Source organism: Magnolia sinica, chromosome 15 (genome assembly GCF_029962835.1).
Source record: "Magnolia sinica isolate HGM2019 chromosome 15, MsV1, whole genome shotgun sequence".
NCBI classification, from domain to species: domain Eukaryota; kingdom Viridiplantae; phylum Streptophyta; class Magnoliopsida; order Magnoliales; family Magnoliaceae; genus Magnolia; species Magnolia sinica.
Window position 1 is genome coordinate 11,154,671 of NC_080587.1, and position 25,536 is coordinate 11,180,206.

A 25,536-nucleotide genomic window follows, 5' to 3' on the forward strand; every position below is an offset into this window, starting at 1 on the left:
CTAATTCCAATTGTGATAGTATATATCACTTGTAATTGGGATTAAGGTATTTTAAGTGAATTCTAAGACGTTCCCAAAGGTTCGAGAACAAAGCTAAGGTTTTGAGAAAGGATTTCGGGATTGTTCAAGTTTCGTAGTGAATTGTTTGTTGCTTTGTGCTATAGTTTTTTCTGTGAGGATTTTTCTACGTAAAATCAATGTGTTCTCTGTGATTTTGTTTACATTTGATTTCATCTTCTTTGATTGAATTCGGATTTGCTTCCGCACCATCCCCAACAATACATGCATGTGGAATTACCGAAGTCCAAGAATTTTATAGCAATTTACTCTCATGAACTCAAATCATTAGAGAAATCCGATCAGATACAAGTATAGCAACATCAGCCGTCTGATGAAACCCAATATCACCATCAAATAATTAAATAATGTGATCATATCATAACATCTCCGAATGTTACATATACATTTCCACTTCCACTTGATACACTCATAACGTACATCAATTTCATGTAAATCACCTACAAATAAATGTACACTTGTGGGTTTGTAATCCCATTTTATTAAATAAAATGAGAGTGAGAAAAAATTGGGCCCCACTTATAGAATCACGTGGAATCGTAGCCTTTAATCTCACTTTGATCTTGTCCTGCAGGCTATGTGTTGTGTGTAGTTAAAAAGGGTTTGAAGGTCAAGATGATTCCAATGAACTCGATCACGTTTAACATAAAGAAGACCATCTGATCACCTGCATGTCAACAAACTGTAATTAGAATCCAACTAAAGAGAATGCGACACATATTACAAATATGCATCATAGTTCGAAAACCAAAACTCGACTTGACTCGATGTTCAGCCGGGTCGTGTCTAATGGAAGACTCGACCCAGCTCAACTCGATATTTAGATAATTAATAGAGATTTAAATCATGGTTAGGTAAAAAAAAATGGCTTTTTTTAGACACAAGCCTTAATGCATGGTTTGCACCTGTTTTAGAGGTTGTGGGTTTGAGTCTCATATCTAGAATTTCTTGTCGAGTCGAGTTGACTCAGCTGAATTTCGAGTCATCTCTGACTTTTAGAACTATGAGTTAAAAAATTTCGTACCTGGTAGAAAGGAAGCAGTTTGACGCTTCTGTGACCATGCAAACCTGAAAATACCAAAGTTTTTTTTTATTTATGTATTTATTTCAAGGATCAGAGAATATTTTAAAAGAATAAAAGAGAATAGGAATTGTATGGCATGCATAGGACGTTGATCTTGTCGGGGGGCCCCTTCAGTTAATATAAGGCGTTGATATGGAGTGGCCCGTCATTGGAAATGACCCATTATCCTCCTGATGAAGTGATCATAGCCATCTGATCGATGAACATTGGAAATCATCTTTCGCGGGGGGCTTGATCAGCTGGTTACAAATTGGAATCATGAGATGGGGAGGATTATTTTGGGGCATCAACTTCCACAATGGATCACCAAATGAGAGTTTGGATCACCAAAGGGTGGGCCTCACATGTACAGTTTGTTGGACTGACCAAATCCTCCTAAAACTATACTGCCTTCTAGGGTGTAAACATGGGATGTTTCCTAGTTGGAAACTCCTCTCTCTCTCTCTCTCTCTCACAGTTTAGGAGCCTAGTTTTATTTAGGGGTGTAGCTTGCTCGACTCGACTCAAAAAAGCTCGATTCAACTCGGTTCAAAGCTGAGTTCAAGCCGAGTCAAGCTGATTTTTTTAGCTTAAAAAAATTTCGAACCGAGTTCAAGCTTGCCCGAGCTCGACTTGACTCAGATCGAACCCCAACTCGAATCGAACTCAGATCGAACTAGTTTGGTGACTCAATTACTTTGATATTGATGTTGCTCACCAAGTGTTTGATGAAATGACTCAATGAAGTGTAGGCTAGTGGGAAGGAAGGTATGTATATAAAACAAATATCATTTTTTTTCTTTATTTTGATGTTGCCTATAAGGTGTTTAACGAAATACTTGCTGCCGTTTTACATACAATGAGAAATTGAAAGTACACTGCATGTGTTTGTGAAAATGCCGTAGAGGCTCGATTTTAGCTCGAGCTGGCCCGAGATGCTGACCGAACCGAGTTGAGCTGGCCAGTCAGGCTCGAGGACCGATCCGAGCCGAGTTCGAGGCTCGACTCGGTGTACACCCTTAGTTTTATTAGCTTTTGGACAAGTATTCTATCTTGGGTTGTGTATTGTTTATAAAAAGAGAAACATGTACATATTGAGAAATAAAATTTTGTACAAAAGATTTCATTGACAATAAGAGAGTGTGAGAGAGTGTGAGAGAAGTGAGTCTTGTATTCTTTGATTTCTATTATTTTAGTATTAAAAAAAAAAAAAGCTTAATATTGTTGTCATGTGGACATAGGCAAATTGCCCAACTACATAAAATCTCTATAAGTCTTGTTTCTTTGTTATTCGTTTGCTCTTTTCTTTTTGTTATATCATTTCGAGTGTGAGAATGTTTTTCACAACACAAACATCTTGGAATTCCTCTTTCTCGATCCAAGCACATCATTCCATATCATTACATAAAAATAGAAGATCAGCGAAGATTAAGTTGTACAGAATACTCACAGGGCACCTCCTCCTGCAGGACCCATTGCCTTGAAAAGAGACATTCCAGTCATAGAAATGCCATTTGCAGCTCCTCTTTGGTGTTGGGGCTGCCATTGCAACAACTAGGTATGAAAAATGAACTAATGCAGACATGTGCCAATATGAAACACGTGTGCACAATCAGTGAATTGGCCCAGAAGATTTAAGCAGAGTGGGCCCCTGATGGAAAGATCTGATCAAGCACATGTCTTTCATGTTAGCTCCCACGTGCATGAAAATTAGAAAAAGTGTGGAGATGGACAAAGTCAACGAAGTGTAGAAAATTACCACAGCATTGTTTTGCAAAAGGAACAGTCCAGTGATAATGGTCACCTGATAGCATTCCAATAGATTAGATTCGTGAATTTGTGCTTGCTTCTCTCTCTCTCTCTCTCTCTCTCTCTCTCTCTCTCTCTCTCTCTATATATATATATATATATATATATATATATATATATAGATACACACACACACACACACACTTATAGTGCACCTAGTTGCATTGGGACACATGGACAATCCAATCAATCAAAGAGCAGATCGACCGTTAGTTCCATCGGATGCTTCATGGGCCACCATGTAAAAATCACACCAATTGGGATGATTCTAACTATCTTTAGCCTATAAAATGGATGGTCATCATCATTTCTAGAAATATAGGCACATTCAAAATTTTGATCCCATCCATTTGTTGGGGACTATAGTTTAAGTAGATGCAGGCAAAAGGAATAAGAAAGAGAGGGCAAAGAAAAGAAGAAAGATGAGATTAGAGATTCAAAAGTGAGTAAGCGACTTTCATTGGTTTACTAATTTTTTATATAAGATGGATTAGACAACCAAAATATCCTTAGCCGGCCTATATGAATTCCATCTAATTCGAAGGAATCACTTTGTTTAAACAATTCTAACCATTCCATCCAAGGTATTCAATAACAGTAATGGTGGTTGTAATAGCCAGCATTATGACCGTTATGATATGAGATGTAATGATCATTACTACCCTACCATGGTTGATTTTTTATTTTTATTTTTTAAAGGAAAGATATGTTGGCCCTATATCGGCTCCTTACCGCCCGTAATCGCCATTACAAGCATGTTATGAGCTTTTTTTTTTTCCTTCTTCTTTTAAATTGAAAATGGATGGCTATAAACGTGTAACTTGGGTATTTTTGCATAGTAGCCCATGAATTATAATGGATAGTCCACATTAATTTACTCGACTGTCCACGTACCCCGATGCAATTAGGGGCACGTAATTTACAGTGCTCCCAAAAATAAAATTTGGATTGAATTTGTACTTACAGAGAGAACATTCTTCAATGCGGACGCAATATTAATTACCACTGTAAGGCTGAGCCCTGATAGCAAGGCTATGAAGGGGTAACTCGATAATAATGGTATTGAAAAAATCTGCAAATTAGAACACCATCGGAACTCAAGCAATCCAAATACCATACATAAAATGCGAATGAATCATTCTCAAATAATGAAAGGTGTTGGAGAGCATACTGCTGCAATGCGGGACACCATGATTGGTCCAAAAAGCTTCTCAACCCTTGGATATAGACAGAGTTGAAATGTCATAAGACAAAAGCCTGTCAATTTCACAAGTAGTAAGTAAATCAATGTTTTAAATATATAATGTTCAATAACACATCAAAAATAAATGCTTAAATTCGACTTGCATAAGCTTGTTGAGCAAGGTATGCAACTCCAATACAGAACTGTTTTTCATGATTGCATTTGTAATCCACATGAGATTCAACCAATGTTACCTAAAGCTTGAAATCCCCACTTTTCTTTTCTTTTTTCCTTTCGGATTGAGCAATCTAGATTTTGGGTCTTTAAGATCCATATCACTATTTTAGTGATGAAAAAAATTATTTACTTGATTAAGTTAATTCAAATTCATATTTTCAATGTAGAGATTTATACTATTATTTATTCAGTTATATAATAACACTAAGTGTACAAGGTCTATAATAATAACATTCATCATTTCATATATAAATTGCGATATGAGTCTAATTTTAGAAATACATTCATAAGCAAGTTGGGCAACATATTCAAACATAATAAGATTTATTTTTTTTATTTTTTTATTTTTTTTGCCCAAGAATTTTTGATAAAAGAAACGATGATGTACAAGCTACACTTTTGGGTGGGCTCCACACAAAACATCGGCCTACAACTAATAAGATAATAAGATAAGTCTGTTAGGTGCATATGATGTAGTGAGTTCTTTTAACAGATATAATCGAAGTTAAGAACATTAGTATTAATAGGTATAACTGTTATTTATTTGCTAAATATATATGGCTGAAAAAACTATACCTATAGTTAGTAATGAAACAATAGGAAAAGCCATTGGAGTGGTAGTTGAACACAGAGCTATGGCAGCCACAACTATTGAATTAACATGAACTCATCATCTTCTATATGATCTTGAGGTCCCCATAAGGAAAGTCGATCTCTATTCTTACAGCTAGACTGTCGTGGAGCAATCTAAAAGTCCTATATATGTTTTATGTAAGAACCAAGCATGTAAAAGTTGATTTTCTGATTAATTGAGAAGGGTGGTAAGGATATAATTCCCAAATTTATTACTACCATTGAGAAGTTCGCACACATGTGCATGCATTAAAATGTGTGGAGAAAATAGAAAAAGAAATTTCTCATGTGTTGAACTAACTCTAAACAAATATATAAACCAATTATTTAGTATTTGTTAGCCATTTCATTTACACTGACATAGATTACTAGTTCTATAAACTATATACTTGAAGTATAAAAAAAGATACATTTGAAGTTTTCAGGTAATACAGATAGGGCTGTCAATGGGTACCTGATGGCTCCGACCTGATTTTAATTGGTCAGGGTCCGATCTTTTGGAACAGTTAGGAATTCAGGTTCAGTTCAAGTCTCTCCTTTTGGACCCCATTAAAAATAGGGTCTAGCCAGGTCCAAGTGATTGACCTGGCTAAAGTTGGGTAGTTTGGATCTAGTTGGTTGTTATAGTGCACATGCACACGTATGATTTTAGCAGAAAAATGAGGTTTCCTAATTATATATATAGTCACAGACACACATATAATATTCGCTCTATTGTCACAATACAAGCATTTTTAGATAGAAAATTGTCCACTTGAGCGTGTCTAAGTACCTGAGATTGCAAGCACCACACCAACCTCCTGTGATGAAAAGCTCAAACCTCCAAACTGTTTATCACTTACTGCCCATAGTGAAAATATCTGTAAAAAGGAATTTGGTTTATTGACATGTCAATCATTCGAGTAGTTATAATGAATATCAAAATATTCACATTGTGGGAAAAAAAACTAATAACATATTGAAAAACAAAAGCACTATGTCCCAGCATTGAGATGGAAAAATTGGATAAGGATGAGACCACTAGATAGATAAACTTTTTTTTTTTAATTTCAAAAAATTGCCTTTCGGGCTTGCCATATATCAACAGAAATCATTACAATTCGGGGATCCCCTAGGAATAAAAGAACTTAGGGGAAACCTATCATCACACGGCAGCCTAACTATGCACACTAGATAGATAAACTGTCTACACTATACTTTAAAAAAATCATATGTAGAAAAATAATGATATGACAATAGAAGCTATTCAAATCATAATAAAAACCCCAAAAACTCAACTTGACTCAAATGTGCATCTGAGTCTGTGTCACCTTGAAGACTCGACTTGAGTCTTTACTCAGCTTAGTATCAAATAATGAAATTAAAGAATAGTCAAAGTTGTTAAATATTTAAAATATTTCTGGTTGGTAAAATATATGAAATAGCTTAAATAAATAGGCACCCAACCCATGGTGCATTGGTTATTGCAGACACCCGACCTAAGATAGCAGGAGACTATTTTGCAGGATTTCGGTGTAACTTCAAAAGACTAGCTTTCAATCGACTCGGGAAGGACCGCAACACTAAACAGACCGAATGGAGAAGATCCCTACACCCTCTCAGAGACATCTAATGGTTCAAATCATTAAGGGTACCATGAGACGGTATGGCAAAAATGCTTCAAAATATGTGAAAAAACTATCATCAAGAATTTTATTCTGGCCAGTCCCAAAAAGTCCACTTATCACACAAGACGGCTCTTGTCACCAAAAGGACCTCGAAAATTGCAAATATTCACCCCATCAGTACTAGTGGGAATTTTATTCTCGCCAGTCTAGTCTATTAAAATATGGCTCATTAATTTTCTTTATTTTTAAGATGCTTTGTTCATGCCCACCCAGGCTTGGGAAAGCCTTGAGCGCTAGAGGAATGAGCAAGTGAGCTTGAGAGGTGCCCTCTTTTGATGAAAAAGTTGCCTGCCTAGGAAGCTCTACAAGAGAAATCTTCCACACCAGTAGGCCTCCAGTTTCACAAGAAGTTCATAGACATCCAGAGTGGAGTAGAATCAGGGACATCCGTTCATCTCTTATTTACACCAGAGTACTTAATTTCCTTTTTTTTTCTTTGTCGCATCTCCTCTAAGTTTGCATCAACACCCCACACATAACACCCACACACTTTTTTCCAACTTTTTTCCTCATTTTTATTTATTCTCACATTTATCACTTTGAACCAATATATAGTTTACTCCAGAGCTCATTCATATCTCCGAAAAATTCAAAATCCCATAAAATAGAGATCACACATTGTGCGAGTGACAAAATGGTGTGCCTAACCCATTCCTTTTCTGTCATCGAGGCCCTTAGAATCTTCCATCATAGACCAACCTCAGGAGTTACTTGGGTTGAAGAATCTTTTGATTCCTCAACCCTTAATTGATTCTACAATTTCTAGTTAGTCATAGGTCTTGAGCTTTATTGGCTAGTGATGAGTCCAAATAAATGTATCATCCCATTCAAGTCAACACACAAGCGATCCGTACACGCAAAAGAGAGCTTATTTTCTGTGGCATTCATAGTTATTGACCATTGATTAGTTAACCCAAAAACAAAAAAGAAAAAGAAATGTTGGCCAAACAAGTGGCTCAATACGAGTCACACAAATTGTGTCAAGTGGATCAAGCTAGTGAGCTAATGCGATGAGTCTTCTTAGCTCAAAACAAAGTAACACCCACGAACAAGTTTTCTAGTTACTCGGGTCAAAATCCAGTCTAGTTGAGTTGACTCAAGCATGTTTTGAGTTGCTAACATTTCAAATTATGGTTTAAATAATGTTAAAAATGAGATGGTAAAGCATAAAGAAGAAAAGTTACCTCCGTGTAGGCCATATCATGAAGAGAGAAAACACAATATACAATTATAGATGACATTAAGGGCCAATTCATGAAAAGGTTTCCATTTGAAGTTGGCTCTTTTACTTTAGTTTCTTCAATGCTTGCTTTTAAATCACAACCATTTAAGGAAGCTTCTAGAGAATCAAATGAGCTGTGCCTGCCTTGGACTTTATCTTTGTGATTGTGCAGTGTTTCCTGAAAAAGAAAAGATCCATGACTTGTAAGATAAGAAACTACATTCTATGGTTAGCTTCCAATGTTTTCTAAAATCATTTTCAAACCACCCAACATTATTGTGTTACTGATGAATTTGGTAAATTGATACATGGACTAACATGATAAATGATTTGAAAACATATGGATGGATCTCCTAGACTCCATACATGCATCCACAATTACCAACATGGCGCATGAGTCCAACATTTGAGCTATCCAACGGGTAGGATCCACCGTATAGGTATATTGACAAAAATCAAGCCAATTCGCCCATTAATTGGAACAAGAATACAAGAACGAAATGGATAACTAAAATAATAGGTTTGTCTAGTTTCGTGTTTAATTGTGTGCACTGGCAAACCTAATTAGTGGATGGAATGATTTTTGGACCAAGGTATCTCCATAGTGGACCCCACCCAATGGATGGCTTTGATGTTCCACACATTCACTAAATTTGCACGTCGGGATGTGTATGGGAGCTAGGCTATACACACATGTAAGATTAGCAAGTTTTTTACAAATATTATGAACTCAAAATAAATCTTAATAAAGAAAATACTGCCTAATAAAATGAACTTAAAGAATATATACAAAGGAGTTAGATAAAAGAAAATGTTTCCTTTTAAGAACTTGAAGTGTTGGTAGTACAATCTATGTTCTAAAGTATGCTAAGCTCTAGCTAGCACATAGAGCGAGGATAGAAGAATAAGATCTGAGAGTCTTAAAGCTGCTAACGGCCCAGGTTTAGGATTGGCTTCTGCCTAGATTTTTGTACTGTTTGGATGAGCCAAGGAGCCGGGACTATTCAAAATTTTGATTTTTCCCGACCGTTGGCAACCCCAAAGTGCATTCTTGAATGCCATATTTGAGACAGGAGACAATTGTATTACTTGGATATAATGAATAAAGGATACAATGTTATATACCTCTGAGAGCCAATGTAAGAAGATTATAAAACAAATAAGAGGGATTATATATTTGAAAAATCATATAATTACGAGTATGTCATCACTCAATTATTAAAAGAATGTCATTATAGAACAATGTCACTTACCGGAATCCAATAACAAGCAATGGAGACCACTAGTGCAAAAAGTGATATGCAAAGGCAGGGTAAGAAATATGGAAACCTACAACACAACATTGATACTGAATTAACTATAAGTGATTTAGACAAACTTCACTTCAATGTATAAAAAAGATTAAGTTATTTTAGATTGAATACCTCCCAAATAGAGAATTCTTGGAAACTATACTTGGAAATTTCTCTGCAGGCTAACAAAAATGAATCCATAAACACTAAATTAGCAAGTTGGGCACATTCAAAAGAATAAAAAATGAACATAAAAAAAGATTTGGAAAGGTGATATTTACCATTTTTAAAAAACCAAAGAAATAAAATATGCAAATATTTACAAAATTTGAGATTAAACAAAAGCATCAAAGCTTATATAATATAGTATTCATGTGGACCATGACATGTAAGTATTCCAATTGCTTCATCATCATCATCATCATCATCATCATCATTTAAGCCTTATCCTAGCTAATTGATGTTAGCTACATGAATCCTTTTCCACCAATGTCATATTGCTTGGATTCATGTTGTAAGCTATGATAAAAATTTGTTGCCAATTGCTAACTTGAAGCAATCCTCTTTTATCTGAGTTGGGGATTGACAATGAAAGCATAAAACTCTCATAGGCACAATGTAATAGACTATTACATAGGTTGATTACAACTAATGAGTCATAAAAATTACTTAAATAAAGAAAAATATTTCCCTTTAATTAGAAAGGTAGCGAATAATCATTGGGGGAATGTTTGTAAAGCATAGCATAAATCAATATCATATTAAATACGATAAATGCTCAATGTACTTCAAAGTAACTAGGGAGTATAGATTTGGCATTAAAATCGTGTTTAGAGTTTTTGAATTGTTAATGATGCCTTTTAGGAATATGTGTGTGGGTATCAAGCATAGAGTCGGGCAAAAACCGACCCAATCCGAACCAAACCGAAGGCCTAGATCGGTGCGGATCAAGTAGGATCAGTCAGATCCGACCGTTCATTGGATCGAGTTTGAATCGTGGTCAATCCAGACCGATCCGAACCGAAGGCCTCGATCGGTGCGGATTGAGTAGGATCAGTCAGATCCGACCGTTCATCAGATCGAGTTTGGATCGTGGTCAATCCAAACCGATCCGAACTGAAATTCGAACTGAATGGATCTGATCCGATCCAGATATATCATTTTTTAAATATTTTTAATATATTTTTACCATAAGTATATATAGTTTTTTAACTTTTTATTTTTACCCTACCCAGCACTGAGTGCCTGTGTATTAAGGTACATACTTTGCTAGAGCATCAAATAACTCCCTATGCACTCGTTTTAAATATTTTCGTATAGCGTCATAGGTGCGAAATACTGGAAAAGCAAAACCGCCTCGGATGCGGATTTCCTTCGCAGGAAGTTCATGTGATGGGAACGCAGGTAGGGCCCACTATGATGTTAGTGAGAAATCTTCCACGTCCATTCTTTTTGTGAGTTCATTTTAGATTATGAGGCAAAAAAATTAATCATATCCAATGCTCAAGTGGGCCGAAAACGTTGTAATTGAACGTCCATAGTTGAAATATTCGTGGGGCCATAAAAGTTTTAAATCATGCTAATATTTGTTTTTTCAGTTCATCCCAATCCTAAGGACATTATTAATGGTATGGATGGCATGTAAATATCATTGTCGAACCTAGGGAGGTTTCAACAGTTAGAATTTCCTTGAACACCAATTCCTTTAGCACCGCCCACTTGAGTCTTGGATCCTACTCACTATTAGTATCATCTCCTAAAATCGGTTCAAAAAACGGATGAATGTAGTGGATTCCTGAAAAACATCACGGTGGGCCCCACCTAAGTTTCAAGCGCAAGAACTTCCTGCAAAAGGCTTTCGCAGGAAATTCGTGTCCCTTTCACTCATCACGCCTCTTATTCCTCGAAGCCCTAATCCCTCTCTTTCTCTACCCGAATGAGCAGTGCCACACGGACCCACCCATCTCGATTCGTCCACTTGCAGCTCGGCACCCATCGGCTACCATCACTGTTCATCTCGATCAAGTAGGTACCGTAGTCCGTAGGTTCCATTTAAATTTAAAATAAAAAATAAAAAAAATAGAAGGACCGATCCGAACCGTACCCAATCCGATCCGACTCGGTTTACCTGACCGAGTCAGACTCGATTCATATCAGGTGAGCAGTGCATTGGATCGGATCAACTCAGATGACTCGGACTTGAACCCGGATCAGATTTTCAGTCCATGAAAATTTCGGACCGAGTTGAGTTGGACCTAATCCGGTCTGACTTGACTCGATGCACAGCTCTAATCAAGCATGACAAGAATTGGTCATAACTTATAATTGTAAGTATGTTAAAACATTACCAGCGATGTCATCAGGTTAGACTCGTGACCGATTTTACAATTTTCTCTCCAAATGCAATGTTAGGATCATCCACATGATGGTTGCCCACGGACACACATGTATGTGTATTTTCTTGATGTTAAGAAAATTTGGGCTTCCGGTTACTCAAAACTCAATCACGTGTGGAAATCCATCATTAAGGGAAGACCATTAGAAGAAAAAGTGCATTATAATAAGAATTTATTTCTATGATGAGAGAGGGGATCCAAAACCTCGTAAAGAAATAAAGGACTTCTGGCTATCTCTATATGCTCAAAATCATATGAGGCTTCCCACCTCTAACACACATAGCTAGAGAAATAGGGAAAAGGTGAACCAAGAGGGATCTATAGTATGGCATATCTGGGTCAAGATCATGACTGCTCGTCTTCAAAGCAAGTGCTCTTCAAGGACCTTGTGAACTCTTAAATTGGATGCAATAAGTGATGTGCTTGATCCTTATTATTTTTGCGGTTTTTTATTTGATAAATTTATATATTTATGTGTTTCAACATATCCTAGCCAAAGTCATGATCATCAATTGTGATCCAATAACTATTTACATGCAAGTGATTAATAGATCTTGAGTTCAAAATTCAAGTAGACCAAAATTGCATGTCCCAAGAAATGGGACCCTTATCCTATTAATAAAATATTTAAGTTTCATTTTCTATGAAAGATTCAATATTATCACTGTCATGAGAGGCTTTCGACGTAATAAGAAAATGACGCCCAAGAACAATAAAAGCTTAGGATGAGATCTCAGAGTCTAATGTGAGCCATAAGATCAATATTTGTATTACTATCTTAGCCGTTTGATGCGACAAGGTGTATTAATTGAAAAGATCCTGCACCATTGTGAGAATTGTAAATAAGAGTTTCAAGTTTCAACTCAAGATTGCTAATCGTCTCATATTTACAACCGACAAAACGTACTAATAAGGTTGAATGTCCCTAAAAATGTTGGTTGATAGGACCTTTCCTTGCCTTTCTCTATACAAGTCACTTCTTTACAAAGTCCCACGACGTTTCTATATATCAGTTTCTACTTTGCAAACTCTTGATGGTTTCTCATGAATTTGAGAGAGGCTTCATTTGAATAGTGTATTTAGTGTAAAATAACAAAGTGTTTCTTATTTAGCTTCATATGTCTTTCATACCCAATTATCTTGTATTTTATCATAATGCATCTATTATATGAATGCATGCATACATTCATAAATGTCCGAACCTATTAAGATATATGTGCATGTATGTGTAAAGATTGCATGGTGTGTTTCATTTTTCAATACCCTAAACATGAATTCAAGCAAGCATAAGCACACACATAAATACATAGCATATGAATATGCACCAGATACATGTACATCTATTCACCAATACAAATGTATAGAGATGTATATCATTATTTGTCATGCAAAAATTCCAAATTCTAACAACTTTTTAAATCGAACCTGTGCAAGGAAACCTCCAACAGCTGGACCAATAATCAATCCTATGCCCCATGATGTACTAACCTGATTTGATACGATTAGAAGGTTATTATCTATCCAGAATTACGATACATGAATAGGACTTGAATTTTGCTAGCATTGCCTGTCCCCTATGGCCCACCACATGCAGACCTAGACTGTTCATCTAGTAGGCCTCTTGTGAATGGGACGTATGGAAATATTTAAATTGTTTTTCCCATTTGTTCAAATGCATGAAAATGCATATCATGGTTTATAACTGTCCTTTGCATGTATGCTTATGATGTTGAAGAGGTAAGGCTTTCACCATGCATCCCTTTCACTAGAGTAATCTACTAGACAAATGACGAGGCAAAAGGGGCGAGCAATGCTCGGAAATCTCTAAGATATATAAATGATATATAAAGGGAGAAAAGCTTCTTACAAGTGATAATGCCAAGGAATGATATTCTTCACGGCAGACTTCAATAGCATATGCCTGGAGACATACTAAAATGTGAAATTTCAAAATATTTAAAATGAATAAGGGTGTATTTAGTTACATCAAATAATTAAATCCTGCACGAAATTAAATTGAGTAATCATGAAATATCTTGATATTTGGTACAACCAAACACATCCTAAACAAAATGAGGAAATGAATTAGTGTCCATATAGTACTGAACTATAACCATGGGAACTTAGATTAGCTTTATTGGCATCAGAAGTTGTAACATAAGCCATTGATTAGGTGGGCCAATAATGGGATGGATTGTGCACAGATATATGATCGCCTACCCTATGATCTTGAGTACACTCCTAAAATGTACAATTAGAATAAATGGTCCATAACTAATGGGGCTTTATCAGGTAGTTAAATCATCCAATGTGTGAGATATTTAGCATACAAACCATCCATCACCGGGCCCATCCTAGAAAATCTCGATTAAAAAAGGTGTACCTTTATTGGGCCGAGTAGACCATTGCAAAATCCAAGAAGAAACCTCGTTGAAATCGCCATCCAAAAGCTTGTGCTTAAGCCAAAGAGAGTGTTGAACACAACCCTGGAACCGAGTCATAATATAAAATGTAAATAAGCCAAAAAAGAAAAAAAGAAGCTAAGTACTAAAATTCAAGTCGAAGTTTGAATCATGTATGTAAGAAATATCAAGTAGCACTAACGCTGAAACGGTGCCAATTATTATAACGGGTTTTCGTCCATATCGATCCGCTACTACTCCCCAGAAGACAGAAGTTAAAGCTCTTCCCACCATGTAAGCAGATCCTTCAAGAAAAAAAAAGAAAAGATTTTATTTTCATCATATTGTCAACCATAAAATCTAATGTGTTGCTCTATCAAATATGCTCACCTACATAACCTGCATAATATCCGATATCTTGCACATTTTTTGCAATGTGAAAGTCTCTTATCTGCAAAATTACAATGAAAATATATTTTTAAAATAAACTATAAAACATGTCATTGAGCAATTATATAAGTTTTCTAAGATTCATCTAAAGATTAAATAATAGTAAATTTCAAAATATTAACGTCTTCTTTTTTATAATTACCATAAAGAAGTTAGAAAAGAAGCACGGTAAGAGCGCATCACAAATATGATCCAATACATAAAGTAGATATTAATACTGTCTTGGGTTGGCGTGTCTTAGAATTGTAATGAAATGATACATTGATTTTGATACTTAGATTCTTAATTTCCTTTGTAGTTTCATGGTCCCAGTATCTTTGTAGAGGCTTTGTCAATTTCATGGGATTATTTGGATAGGTGGAAATGGGAAAAAATTAAATAAAGAAATAAAATTGATTTCCTCATATGTGAAAGTTTCCCTCATTTGCAGAAGATAGAAGGATAGAAGAAATTAATTTTCTTTTCCTTAGATTTCCTCTATAAATTGCCCTGAAATATTTTCTTTATTTTTTTTTTAAATTATTTTTCTCAGATGTGATATTTTCCTTTCTTCGTCACTTTTACTAAAATGTGAACCATATAGTCTCTTTCAACCGTTGATAGAGGCTCCGTGTGGTGTTATGTACTTTCAAAGCTTTGTATTGGATTCAGCTTCAAGTCATTATAGTTTTTTAATCATTCCTTAATACAAAATAGTAAAATTAACATAAAAGCATACCTACCATCGTATAATTTAAAAAAATGTGACGAATTTAGTGTGTTTGGTTGCACCAGATATCTTGAAATATCCTTATATTTAGCACCAATTTAGGCTAATTAATTAACCAATAGATGTGTGCTATAGTTGTATGATGGTAACGGGCTTTTGTGAGGCCCATGCAATGTTTGCACAACATCCAACCGTCCATCGGATATCGCCTCATGTTACCCCAAGGTCCAAAAATCAGCCAATCCGTGTATCAACGGTGGGAGCCCCATCTGGAATTGTTCCCTGTGGTGTGCCCCACCAAAGTTTTGGTTCAGCCTGATATTTAGGCTTAGAGCCAAAGGATCTGATGGAGGGATTGAATGTCATGCATACATCTTATGGGCCCCACAGCAACCCATCAGCTATACCACTCACATTTGGTGCCACCAAACGCACCCAAGACATTTTCAAATTTCATTTTTCTACGAAAACATACTTCCTAAAATCGAGCGCTACAGAAGCTACCGTAGGGAGTATACGTACCATGAAATATAGGAATGGAAATAGGGAAGATATTGGCAATGCTGAAAAATGTAAACCAAAAAGAAAACAGAGATTAGGACACAGTTATATGTAAAAATGCATGACTGGGAAGCTAACTTGGGATATATGTGAGATCGGTTCCATTGATCAGTTGAGGCCCGCCGTGAACATGCCCTGGACCAAAAATCAGGCTGGTCCATCCATCTGGTGGGCCACCCACATGAAGAAAATCTAGGTTGAACTGTATTCTTCATACACAGGTGGTTTGACACTATGAGTGGGCCAGGGGTAGAGCCATTTTATATAGCTCATGGAGATGAGTTGCGCATATACATGTGGATCTTTTCCATTGATCAATCTAGGACTTCTGTGCACATGTGGTAGCAGAAAAATCACGGTGGTCCACTTATCCAGTAGGCCACACTATATGAGGGCATCCAACGGTTAAAAATGGATCAACCGTCCATATTCCACATACACTGGTTGATTCGATAATGGGCCAGTCCGAATTTTCTTGGGCCTCATCTGATTAATGGATAACAATTAATCATATACCAGATGGTCTAAAAAAATACATAGTTCGTGAAGAAGTTCATCTACAACTATAACTATACTTGTGATTACTGCTACTGGGAAGAAATAACATCAGCCACAGATCATGTGGCTTGCAGATAAAACAATCCATAGCTTCAAATTCGCAGGCCTTGTTGTGGATGGTGCATGGCCTAAAAATCACATTGATCAGACGATGTGAACCATCTGGTTTGGACGACTAAATTTGGATAGCTGAACAATTTCTTTTTGGGCGTCCATTTGATGGCCACCAATTGAATGGTTAGGATTTCTCAATTTTGTGCAGTTCCAGGAAATGATCCATCTACTATGGACCTCACAAATTGGATGGTTGGATTGGCGTAGGTGTGTCCATGTGTGTGGCGGATGTGAGATATCTAGGTGGGATCCACCATGGTGTTTGTGAGAAATCCACAGGGTAGATTTCTAACAAACATCACGGTGGGCCCCACCTAGCTTCCAAAGGCAGGAACTTCCTGCTGTGGGTTCACTGGAAATCTACGTCCACAAAGCTCTAGCCTTAGATTGCCGAGTTAGCTTCTCCCAAAGCAAATGCAATTCAACAACTGAATCGACCTGTTGTTACTCCCATTCATTTTGGGAGTGTTTGGCCATACTGCCAAATCATGATTGGTGGGGTACGCTTCCGGCGATCCCATTAAAGTCGGCCAATAGTACCGCAACCGAGTAACTTATAATACTCCATCTCAGTAATGATTTTTGAAGAGGACAGTCTTTTTTTTTTTTTCCTTTTCTTGATAAATGACGAACAAAATAACTAATCCAAGACTACATAACATATGTAACTTATTATTAACAGAATAACTTCCACAAGATCATCTTAATAACGTGGTTGAGAAATGTATGGCTCAAATGTTCTCCGCATCTGATTATATAATAATAAACCTAAACATCGATGAACAGCTCTTACCAGCGCAAAGTATCACGATCCAAATAAACAAGAAATCCTTAAAAGGGATTCCGCGCCGTTCTTCATTGATTTGATCTTGCTTACAACCAGGGCAATTCTCATAGTACACTTTCTTCAGCAACGGTTTTCCTATCTCCGCCATTGAAACGATGCTAAACAGGATTTTGACTAAAACCCAATTCCTGGTTTTGGTTTTATACCTAAGATCTTTACTAAAATAAAGGCAGGGATCCGTGTCTTACATAGACACTTAAACCAAGATATTAAATTCAAATCCATTTGGAAAACGAAAACAAACATCCCATATGACAAAGCCAAATGCTTGTTGTCCTCTGTGCATCATTGCATATGTAATTCGGTGCATGGGGCCTACATTAACAAACAAAAAAACAAACACATGCGTGCAATCTCTCTCAATGCATCCAAAGAAGCAAATTGCAACTCAAACGCATGGTTCCTCGTTTTCCTTATTATAATTGGACACGGATCCGTTGAACGGTGGACGAAGAATGTCCTGATTTCTTGAGATTGTCGACCTTGGTTTATAAAAGGATAAAATAATTAGCAATTGTATGTACGTCATACTCAGATATTTAGATACATTGCATGAGAGGTGGATTGCGCGGACTCGGTCCAACCAGGGGGCTCTGTGGGGCCGACCGTGATATATGGGCTATCCACGATGTATATCCATTTTGTGAGATCATTTTAGGGTATGAGCGCAAAATGAGGAAAATCAAAGACTCAAAAGCATTGTTGAAACTTTCCTAGGGCGCACTAATAATATTTATTTGCTATCCAACTTGTTCATAAGGTCAAATAGACTTGCATGAAGAGAAAATACAAATATCAACTACAAATATCAATTGACGCAAGGATGGATGTAACGAGAAGACACCCTACGGAGTTTCTCTAGACTCCTCGGAGAAATTCCTCGAATCCATTAGGGAAAGAGATAAATTCTAATAAAAATCAAAAAATAATTTGATTAATGATAAAACAAATTTACAATCCTTTAAATAGTGATATTAAACCAACTCAAACTCTCTAAAATCGTAACTTACGACAAATTATAGTAAACTTACTATAGACTGTCATAATTTCCACTATAGTTCATGGTTTTTGGCCAAAAATGGTAAGTGTCCAATTTGGCCTATCCACGTTATTCCCCTAATTTTTATAAGCCCTTTTTGTGTTAGGCAAAACTCCTAAAACTCAATGGATCAAAAGTTACGATCGAACTAAAACTTACTATATGTTAAGGGTCAAATATTACATATTAGACCCCGGTTATTACCTAAATTTATGAACATGATACTGTTTAACAGCATATTTTAATCGTGTTTGTCTTGTAAGGTGTATTTAGGAGCCTAGACTGAAAAAAGGTACTAAAAGCATGCATTTAATGCTCAGAAATCACCAAGGCAAGGGACGGACCTCAGAGAACCGAGATCGAAGAATTTACATGCAAGAGATCCGAAAAAATCAAGTGATTGGGTTTAAACGGGCTTAAAAGTCGTCCAGAATGCAAGATTATAGGGTTCCCACCATCCATTTGGCTCGAAACATAATATTTAGCTTGAGGACCTTAAATTCACCGTACACATAGAATTTCAACCATTGGGTCCTTGTATAAGTGGCCTAAAATACAGATCAGCCACCAAATCTCTGAGTTGGAGCCCGCCTGATATCTGGATTACTTCAATTTCGGTCTCAACCCCTTAAATTAAATTCGAAAATGGATGGACGGAACGGATTTCTCATAAACATCACGATGGACCCCACATGAAAGTGTGTGTGTACACATCAGGTGCACGCACACAGCGCACCGGATCGCCGTTCTCGGTCACAGACGGTTTACCCGTCTCTTTCTTTAAAAAAAAATCATAAAGTCACCAGCGTCCGCACGTCCGGACGTTGGGATGTGTTGTGGGCCACCATCAGGGCCCATATGTTAGATCGAAACTGTCCATTGCATCCAAAGAGGGGACACGACCCTAGTCATGTTGAGTTTTTGGGCCCATACAAACTTACACATGTGGATCGCCATAAAATGCAGGATGAATGACGAGTTGGTTTGATACATTAGACCGCACCAAAATCCAAAAAAAAACCACTCTTTCCCAACTGGTGTTTCGTCAGGAATCTAATGAACGGGACGGATTTCTTCGAAAACAGTACTTTGGGGCCAATCGACCTTCGTAGCGCAAGAAGTCCGCAAGAAACATACGTTCGCACGTCCGATCCTCCGTGGGCCGTTGTATGTGCATGATCATGGTCGTATGAGCGATCCGGACCATTCAAACTCTTCCTTAGGGGTCCGTGACCATCACCATGGAGTCAGATTCTAGTCTTGGGGCGATCTGACTATTGAAAATTATACAGATTAATATAATTTCTGTATAATGTGGAAATCGAAAATTGCAAATAAATTTGAAATATGGACAGGTTGAAACACGTCTGAAACGCTGTCCTTAAAGCGTTATTTGCCCCTACTCAAGTGAATTGAGTATGCTGATAGGTTACAGGCAAATTGCTTCTAAGATACAATGAGTTTGGTGTGGGTCTGCGTTCAGCAAACATGAAGGCCCACCTATTGGAACTCCATTACACTTAGTCTAGCAAAAATATAATAAAGAAAAATCCCAGAAAAAAGAAAAAAGAAGAAAATTGTGATTTAGACCACTGCACTGGTCAAGTCTTCAGCCACTGGTTCAGGTGAACCGTTATAGAACACACCGTTGGTCTGTTCTTCTTGCAAAGGTTTAACTGTTGCTATCTTGCTGGAATTACTGGAGTATAGAGAGAAGAGTAGTGAGTTGTCTCAATTCGTATGATAGTGCTGGATTGGGTTGTGAGATGGTTTGGAAACCCATCCAGGCCCTCCTTTATAGGCTATGGTGGCTGGGGGTTATGGTCCAGGGAATTAAATCCCATGACCGTTTTCTAGTTGTTGGAGAAAACTAGCCGTTTTATGGCCATTTTCTGACTGTTGTGCATGGCCATTAATCTGCTGCATGCTGACTGTTGTGAGACAGCAGCTAGCCATTTTCTAGTTGTTGGGCTAACCATGCAGCAATTTCTGCATAACTCCTGCAATCAAGTCCATAGTTGTTACACATTTGTGCAACAGCTATATTTTCAGCCTCTATATATTCAGAGGGACTCTCATTCAGTCCTCTAGATTTTCGTCCAGCCATCTATCTGCCTTAGCCACTTAGTCGCACCGCGACTCGCACATGTCTCGCTCCGGTTCGCTCAAGGTCGTAAAGGAGCAACCCTCTGCGACACGATGCGGACGTGCGAAGTGCAAAGTATGCCACTAGTACCTCTACAGCTACACTGCCTCACATGCACAAGCCCTCGCACCGAGCCCGTGCCCGAGCGCAAGGTCCATAGTCCTTGGACTAGGTAAGTAAATATTATAATACTCCACTGTTTTCATTTAAACCATTTTTTTCTTCTCCTCCCTTTCCCATGTGGGACTATTCTTAAAAACCCTCAAAAGGTATTTTTCAAACACTTTATATATTATATTATATTTATTTTAAAATATATATATTTTATATAAAATCAACATTTTTTGCAACACTAACGTCCCAAATCACTTCCAAACACAACTCGCTGCCAAGCTTTCGCTGCGCAAGAGAGAGGTACGAACGTATAGTCGGTTCACCCTTCCAGCTAACCTAAACACCTATAAAAGAAGAGAGGAGAGAGAGCAGAGACCATTATTCTAGGACGTGGGCAACCGTGGAGGCAATTCATAGAGCGTGGGTCGGCTTCAAAGAGTTTTTTTTTTCTTCTTTCCTTTATTTCTTGTTTGTTTATTTTATATTCTTTTAAGAGATTTGGTTTAATCATGTCCGTGATTAGTTAAACCTCTTAGCTAGGGCTAGAGGTGAAGCTTGTAGCGTGATGGGGTATTTTATAGCTTTGATGAACCCTGTCAATTCTAGTTTGATTATAAGATATGCTTTTAGTTTTTAATGGTTTGTTGTGACTTAAATTACAATAGATCTGCGATAGCTTTGAGTATGTTCTTTTCATTATAGGGTTTGTGAATTTGGGAACCCTGTTGTTCACCATCGTCTCCGGGGCATAGTTGGATGATGAAATCTTTCCTAATGTTCATAACTTTCCTAGATTGGATGTGGATTGGTTAAAATTTTGTTGTTTGCTTTGTCTCATAGGCATGGTTTTGTGATGGAATCAATCCTAATTCTCATACCTCTCATCTCTTGAAAACTGGATTAAAGGAAGTTCAAATTTGAATTTTAATGATATATCTTCCAACTGGATGAAGATGAGACTCTAAATCCAGTTGCGCTTATGAATCACGCATAGATCTCCCTGACTGCTACAAGTGGATCCTTGGCACCCTAGTTTCCCACTTTGAATTTTACAAGTTTTTAGTTAAATAATTCATCATTCTTCTCTTACATTTACTTGATTTAGATTACATCTTCGCCTAGTTCTAGTTCGAGTTACTTTCAGATTACGTACAAGGTTCAGTCCATGAGGATTCGACCTCGGTCTTACCGAGATTATTACTACATCACAACCCTATACTTGGGGTATGAACACGATAAATAGTGAAAATGGAAATAAAATTGATTTTCGACCGTCGATCTAATGGAGTCTTACAAATTCGACGTGATAACCCCGCATAGAGGGGTTGGTTGGCTAACGTAGTTTCTCCTACCCAAAATCATATATGGTGGGTTTGAATAACTCATTTCAGTTAAGGAGATATGCCTGTTTTAAGGTTCTGACTATTCGGCTCACTTTCGCCTCCGATCAGGCCTCCTCTTGTCCATCTTGGCCATGAAATTGTCTACGACCTGCTCTACGTCATCAACTTGATCAAAACTTCTGTGGTTCAAAATACATTGATCCAAGCTCAAGTGGACCAAGTATGTCCCATTGGAAGTGGGTAGGGGTGTACACAAACCGAGCTAGCTCGCTCGACTCGACCCGAAAAAGCTTGAATCGACTTGACTTGGCTCGAAACTAAGTTCGATCCAAGTCGAGCCGTTTTATACAACTCAAAAATGAGTTTGAGATGAGCTCGAGCAGGCCCCAGCTTAGCTCGACTCGGATCGACTCGATACACCCATATATATATATACCCCTTAAAAAAATTTAAATAAATAAATAAATAAATAAATAAAAAACCTACTTCTTATAAACCCTCCAGCTCAAACTCGGCTGCCCGCACGCCTGAACCCTAACCCATCTTTCAGTTCTTCCCTCTCTCTCTCTACTTTCTCCCTCCTCTCTCATAAGTCATAACCCATCTTCCTCAATCCTCCTGATCTCTCTCTTTACTCTCTCCCTTCTCGAGTGGCTCGCCTCGCCATCTGGCCATTTCCCTAAATCCCCTGTCCAATCATTTCCCTAAACCCTAACCCCCTCATGTAGTTTTTTCCACCATTTTTAGAATGGCAGTGAGTTGTACACTATAACATATATGTGCGTTAATCAAGACTGTCCAAATCATGGGCCCAAATGTAGATGGAGCATGTCCTCTTGGTGGCAATGCGCCAGCTGGTCCCCAGCCCAGAGGAAGGACAACTGTGGCAAGAAAGGTATGTAAATTAAACAAATACCCTTTTTTTTTTTGTTTTTTTTGTTGCATAGAAGGTGTTTGATAAAATACTTGTAAAACCATTATTTCTGTTTCACAAACAGATGGATTTTGAAGGTGCAGTCCATGTGTTTGTGGAAATGTCTCAATGGCGAACTCGGCTCGAACTAAGCTCGAGCTGGCCTGAGCTGCTAACCGAACCGAGCCGAGCCGAGTTCGAGCAGTGGTCAGCCAGTGACCGAGCCGAGTTGAGCTGAGGACAGCGCAACTCGGTTCGATGTACACCCCTAGAAGTGGGGCCTGCGGTCCAAAGATCCAGACCACTTGATCGTCGGCCCCAAAGAGGCTAGAGAATCTAAGATCTTAGCTGCCTACTTTCGGCATATTTCAATTCAAAGCAGACTAGAGTAGCATTTCTCCTCTTGATCACAAATTACACGACGAAAATTAATATTGAAAAAAAATAAAACTTAGGATTACTGTAAGGAGACTTCCTGCAACAAACAAATGGTCTAGATCACTGGATCATGGGCCCACTTGCAAGTGGAAATTTTTCCAAAAGCAAGAACCATCCAACCATAGTCACCATATAACGTGTCTTATACAAGCATCCAACTGCAATCACTATCAAAGAGTCTTCAAGACTCTAATTAATTCATTTAAAAAGACCCATTTGATGATAATCGAGGTGGGCCGCATTCGATGAACTTGGATTTATGAACGAACAAAATCATTACATCTGGTCAATGCCTTGGAAGATGATGTCGGCTTTTGTTGCAGGAATCCAAAAGCCAACACAAGGTTTTAAAACTAGGTTTCAGAGAGTGACTCGGAAAGTTCACCAGCAACACCGAGTCAACTCAGTATCATACTTCAACCGTCAAAATAAGCTGCGAAACAAGTCAAAATCAAACCCATTCACGACTACACATGAGCTGTAACAGATTTTGATCAACCACAGAAGGTGGAAGACTACCAAACATCAATCAAGCTTATTTTAAATATCCCAAGGGTCTCTATCAATACCTTTGAAGATGTCCGCTTCTGTGGCGAAAAGCCAAAGACCCATATAAGATTTTAAAACTCAGTCAATTCCCCAGCTAGATCGAGTCAACTCAGTTTGAATATTCAATCATCAAAATAATCTGAGAAACCCATCAAAATCAACCGCTAGATACGACCCATAACAACTTTCAATCAGCCCCACAAGGTGGAAGACTGCAAAATATCAATTAAACTTCCAAATTCCCATGGCTCCTGTCAATACCTTTGAAGATATTTGCTTTAGTACACAAAATGCAAGCGACCCAAGTAAGCTTTTAAAACTCAGTTTCCAAGTGTGACTCGGTCATTCCCCAGTTAGACTGAGTCAACTCAATATCTGATTTCAATCCCATTTATCACTAGGTTTGCCAGAGACCCAAATCAGCTTTTAAAACTCAGTTTCCAGTTAGACTGAGTCAACTCAGTTTATGATTTCAATCCCATTTATCACTAGGTTTGCCAGAGACCCAAATAAGCTTTTAAAACTCAGTTTCCAAGTGTGACTCGATCAGTTCCCCAGTTACACTGAGTCAACTCAGCATCTGATTTCAATCCCATTTATCACTATATTTCCCATAGACCCAGTACGCTTTTAAAACTGAGTTTCCAAGTGTGACTCGGTTAGTTCCCCAGCTAGACTGAGTCAACTCAGTATCTGATTTCAATCCCATTTATCACTAGATTTGCCACATACCCAAGTAAGCTTTTAATCGGTTAGTTCCCCAATTAGACTGAGTCAACTCAGTATCAGATTTCAATCCCATTTATCACTAGGTTTTCCAGAGACCCAGATAAGCTTTTAAAAGTCAGTTTCCAAGTGTGACTCTGTTAGTTCCCCAGTTAGACTGAATCGACTCAGTATCTGATTTCAATCCCATTTACCACTAGTGTTGTTCCTTGGTAGATTTCAATCAACCCGTCCAACCCCAATGGAGTTACTGAGAAGAAGAAGAAGAGAGAGAGAGAGAGAGAGAGAGAGAGAGAGAGAGAGAGAGAGAGAGAGAGAGAGAGAGAGAGAGAGAAGAAGAACAAGAAGAAGAAGAAGAAGAATGCGATGAACAGCTCTTACCAGCGCATAGCACGACGATCCAAATATACAGGAATTCCTTAAAAGGGATTCCTCGATTCAACTCGTTGATCTGTTCTTGCTTACATCCTGGGCAGTTCTCATGATATATCTTCTCCAACAGCGGCTCTCTACTCTCCTCCGCCATCCCAAACAGGAACTCGATCAAACGAAACCCGTCTCAGGAAATGCAATACTGACCGTTGATCAGAAAATCTCAGCAGTTGCCTATTTTCAACTCACTGAGTTAAAAGCAATAGCTAACCAATCCGTTATAAAATATTCTAAATCTCGTGCATTTAAATGGCCCATTTATTTGCACGGCTCATACTGATATACGTCATTGCATGCGTCATTTCAGGCGAGCATTCCGTTTTCCTCGAAACCTGTCTGAAAACAACTTGTATTGTGATAGACATGAGAATTACGTCCAGTTACTCAAAATCAAAAATATGAGGCTGTTACACTTACTTGTACTACTAGTATTTTATAGGATAATCTTTTTCAGAAGCTTTTCGTGTGGGGCCCACCTTGATTTTGTCCCCACATCCACTCCGTCCATACTGTGTCCCTTCAAATTCACCCTCTACCCTAAAAAGGGCAAGGATTGCGTCTAAACACAGGTGGGACAGTAAGTCGTCCTACCAGAGCTCCTGTGGGGGCCACTGT

General features: G+C 37.8%; 1 protein-coding gene across 4 annotated transcripts; it reads right to left on the reverse strand.

Moving 5' to 3' along the window:
- Positions 1–386: 386 nt before the first annotated feature.
- LOC131226629 (protein ZINC INDUCED FACILITATOR-LIKE 1-like) lies at positions 387–25,155 on the reverse strand. Of its 4 annotated transcripts, none has more exons than XM_058222214.1 (17): positions 24,871–25,155; positions 15,664–15,704; positions 14,373–14,433; positions 14,185–14,287; positions 13,964–14,066; positions 13,448–13,501; positions 13,006–13,068; positions 9,317–9,366; positions 9,146–9,221; positions 7,855–8,070; positions 5,776–5,863; positions 4,122–4,207; positions 3,915–4,022; positions 2,901–2,945; positions 2,592–2,680; positions 1,103–1,146; positions 387–745 (listed from the first exon to the last, which is right to left on the reverse strand). In XM_058222214.1, exons 1-17 carry the CDS (start codon positions 25,013–25,015, stop codon positions 654–656), a joined length of 1,464 nt encoding a protein of 487 aa, XP_058078197.1. In that variant the 5' UTR covers positions 25,016–25,155; the 3' UTR covers positions 387–653. The 4 variants fall into 4 exon arrangements, with proteins under 4 accessions (XP_058078197.1, XP_058078199.1, XP_058078198.1 ...); XM_058222216.1 differs by lacking the exon at positions 24,871–25,155 and adding an exon at positions 21,926–22,011; XM_058222215.1 differs by lacking the exon at positions 24,871–25,155 and adding an exon at positions 17,168–18,037.
- Between the last annotated feature and the right edge of the window lie 381 nt (positions 25,156–25,536).

Bases quoted from the DNA above. Each gene is read 5' to 3' on its own strand.
- LOC131226629 (XM_058222214.1), bottom strand. From the start codon at position 25,015: ATGGCGGAGGAGAGTAGAGAGCCGCTGTTGGAGAAGATATATCATGAG. The intron at 14,434-15,663 runs GTACGTATACTC...GTAATTTTGCAG, and splicing joins TTCCATTCCTATATTTCATG to ATAAGAGACTTTCACATTGC. The intron at 9,222-9,316 runs GTATTCAATCTA...GTTGTGTTGTAG, and splicing joins AAGAATTCTCTATTTGGGAG to GTTTCCATATTTCTTACCCT.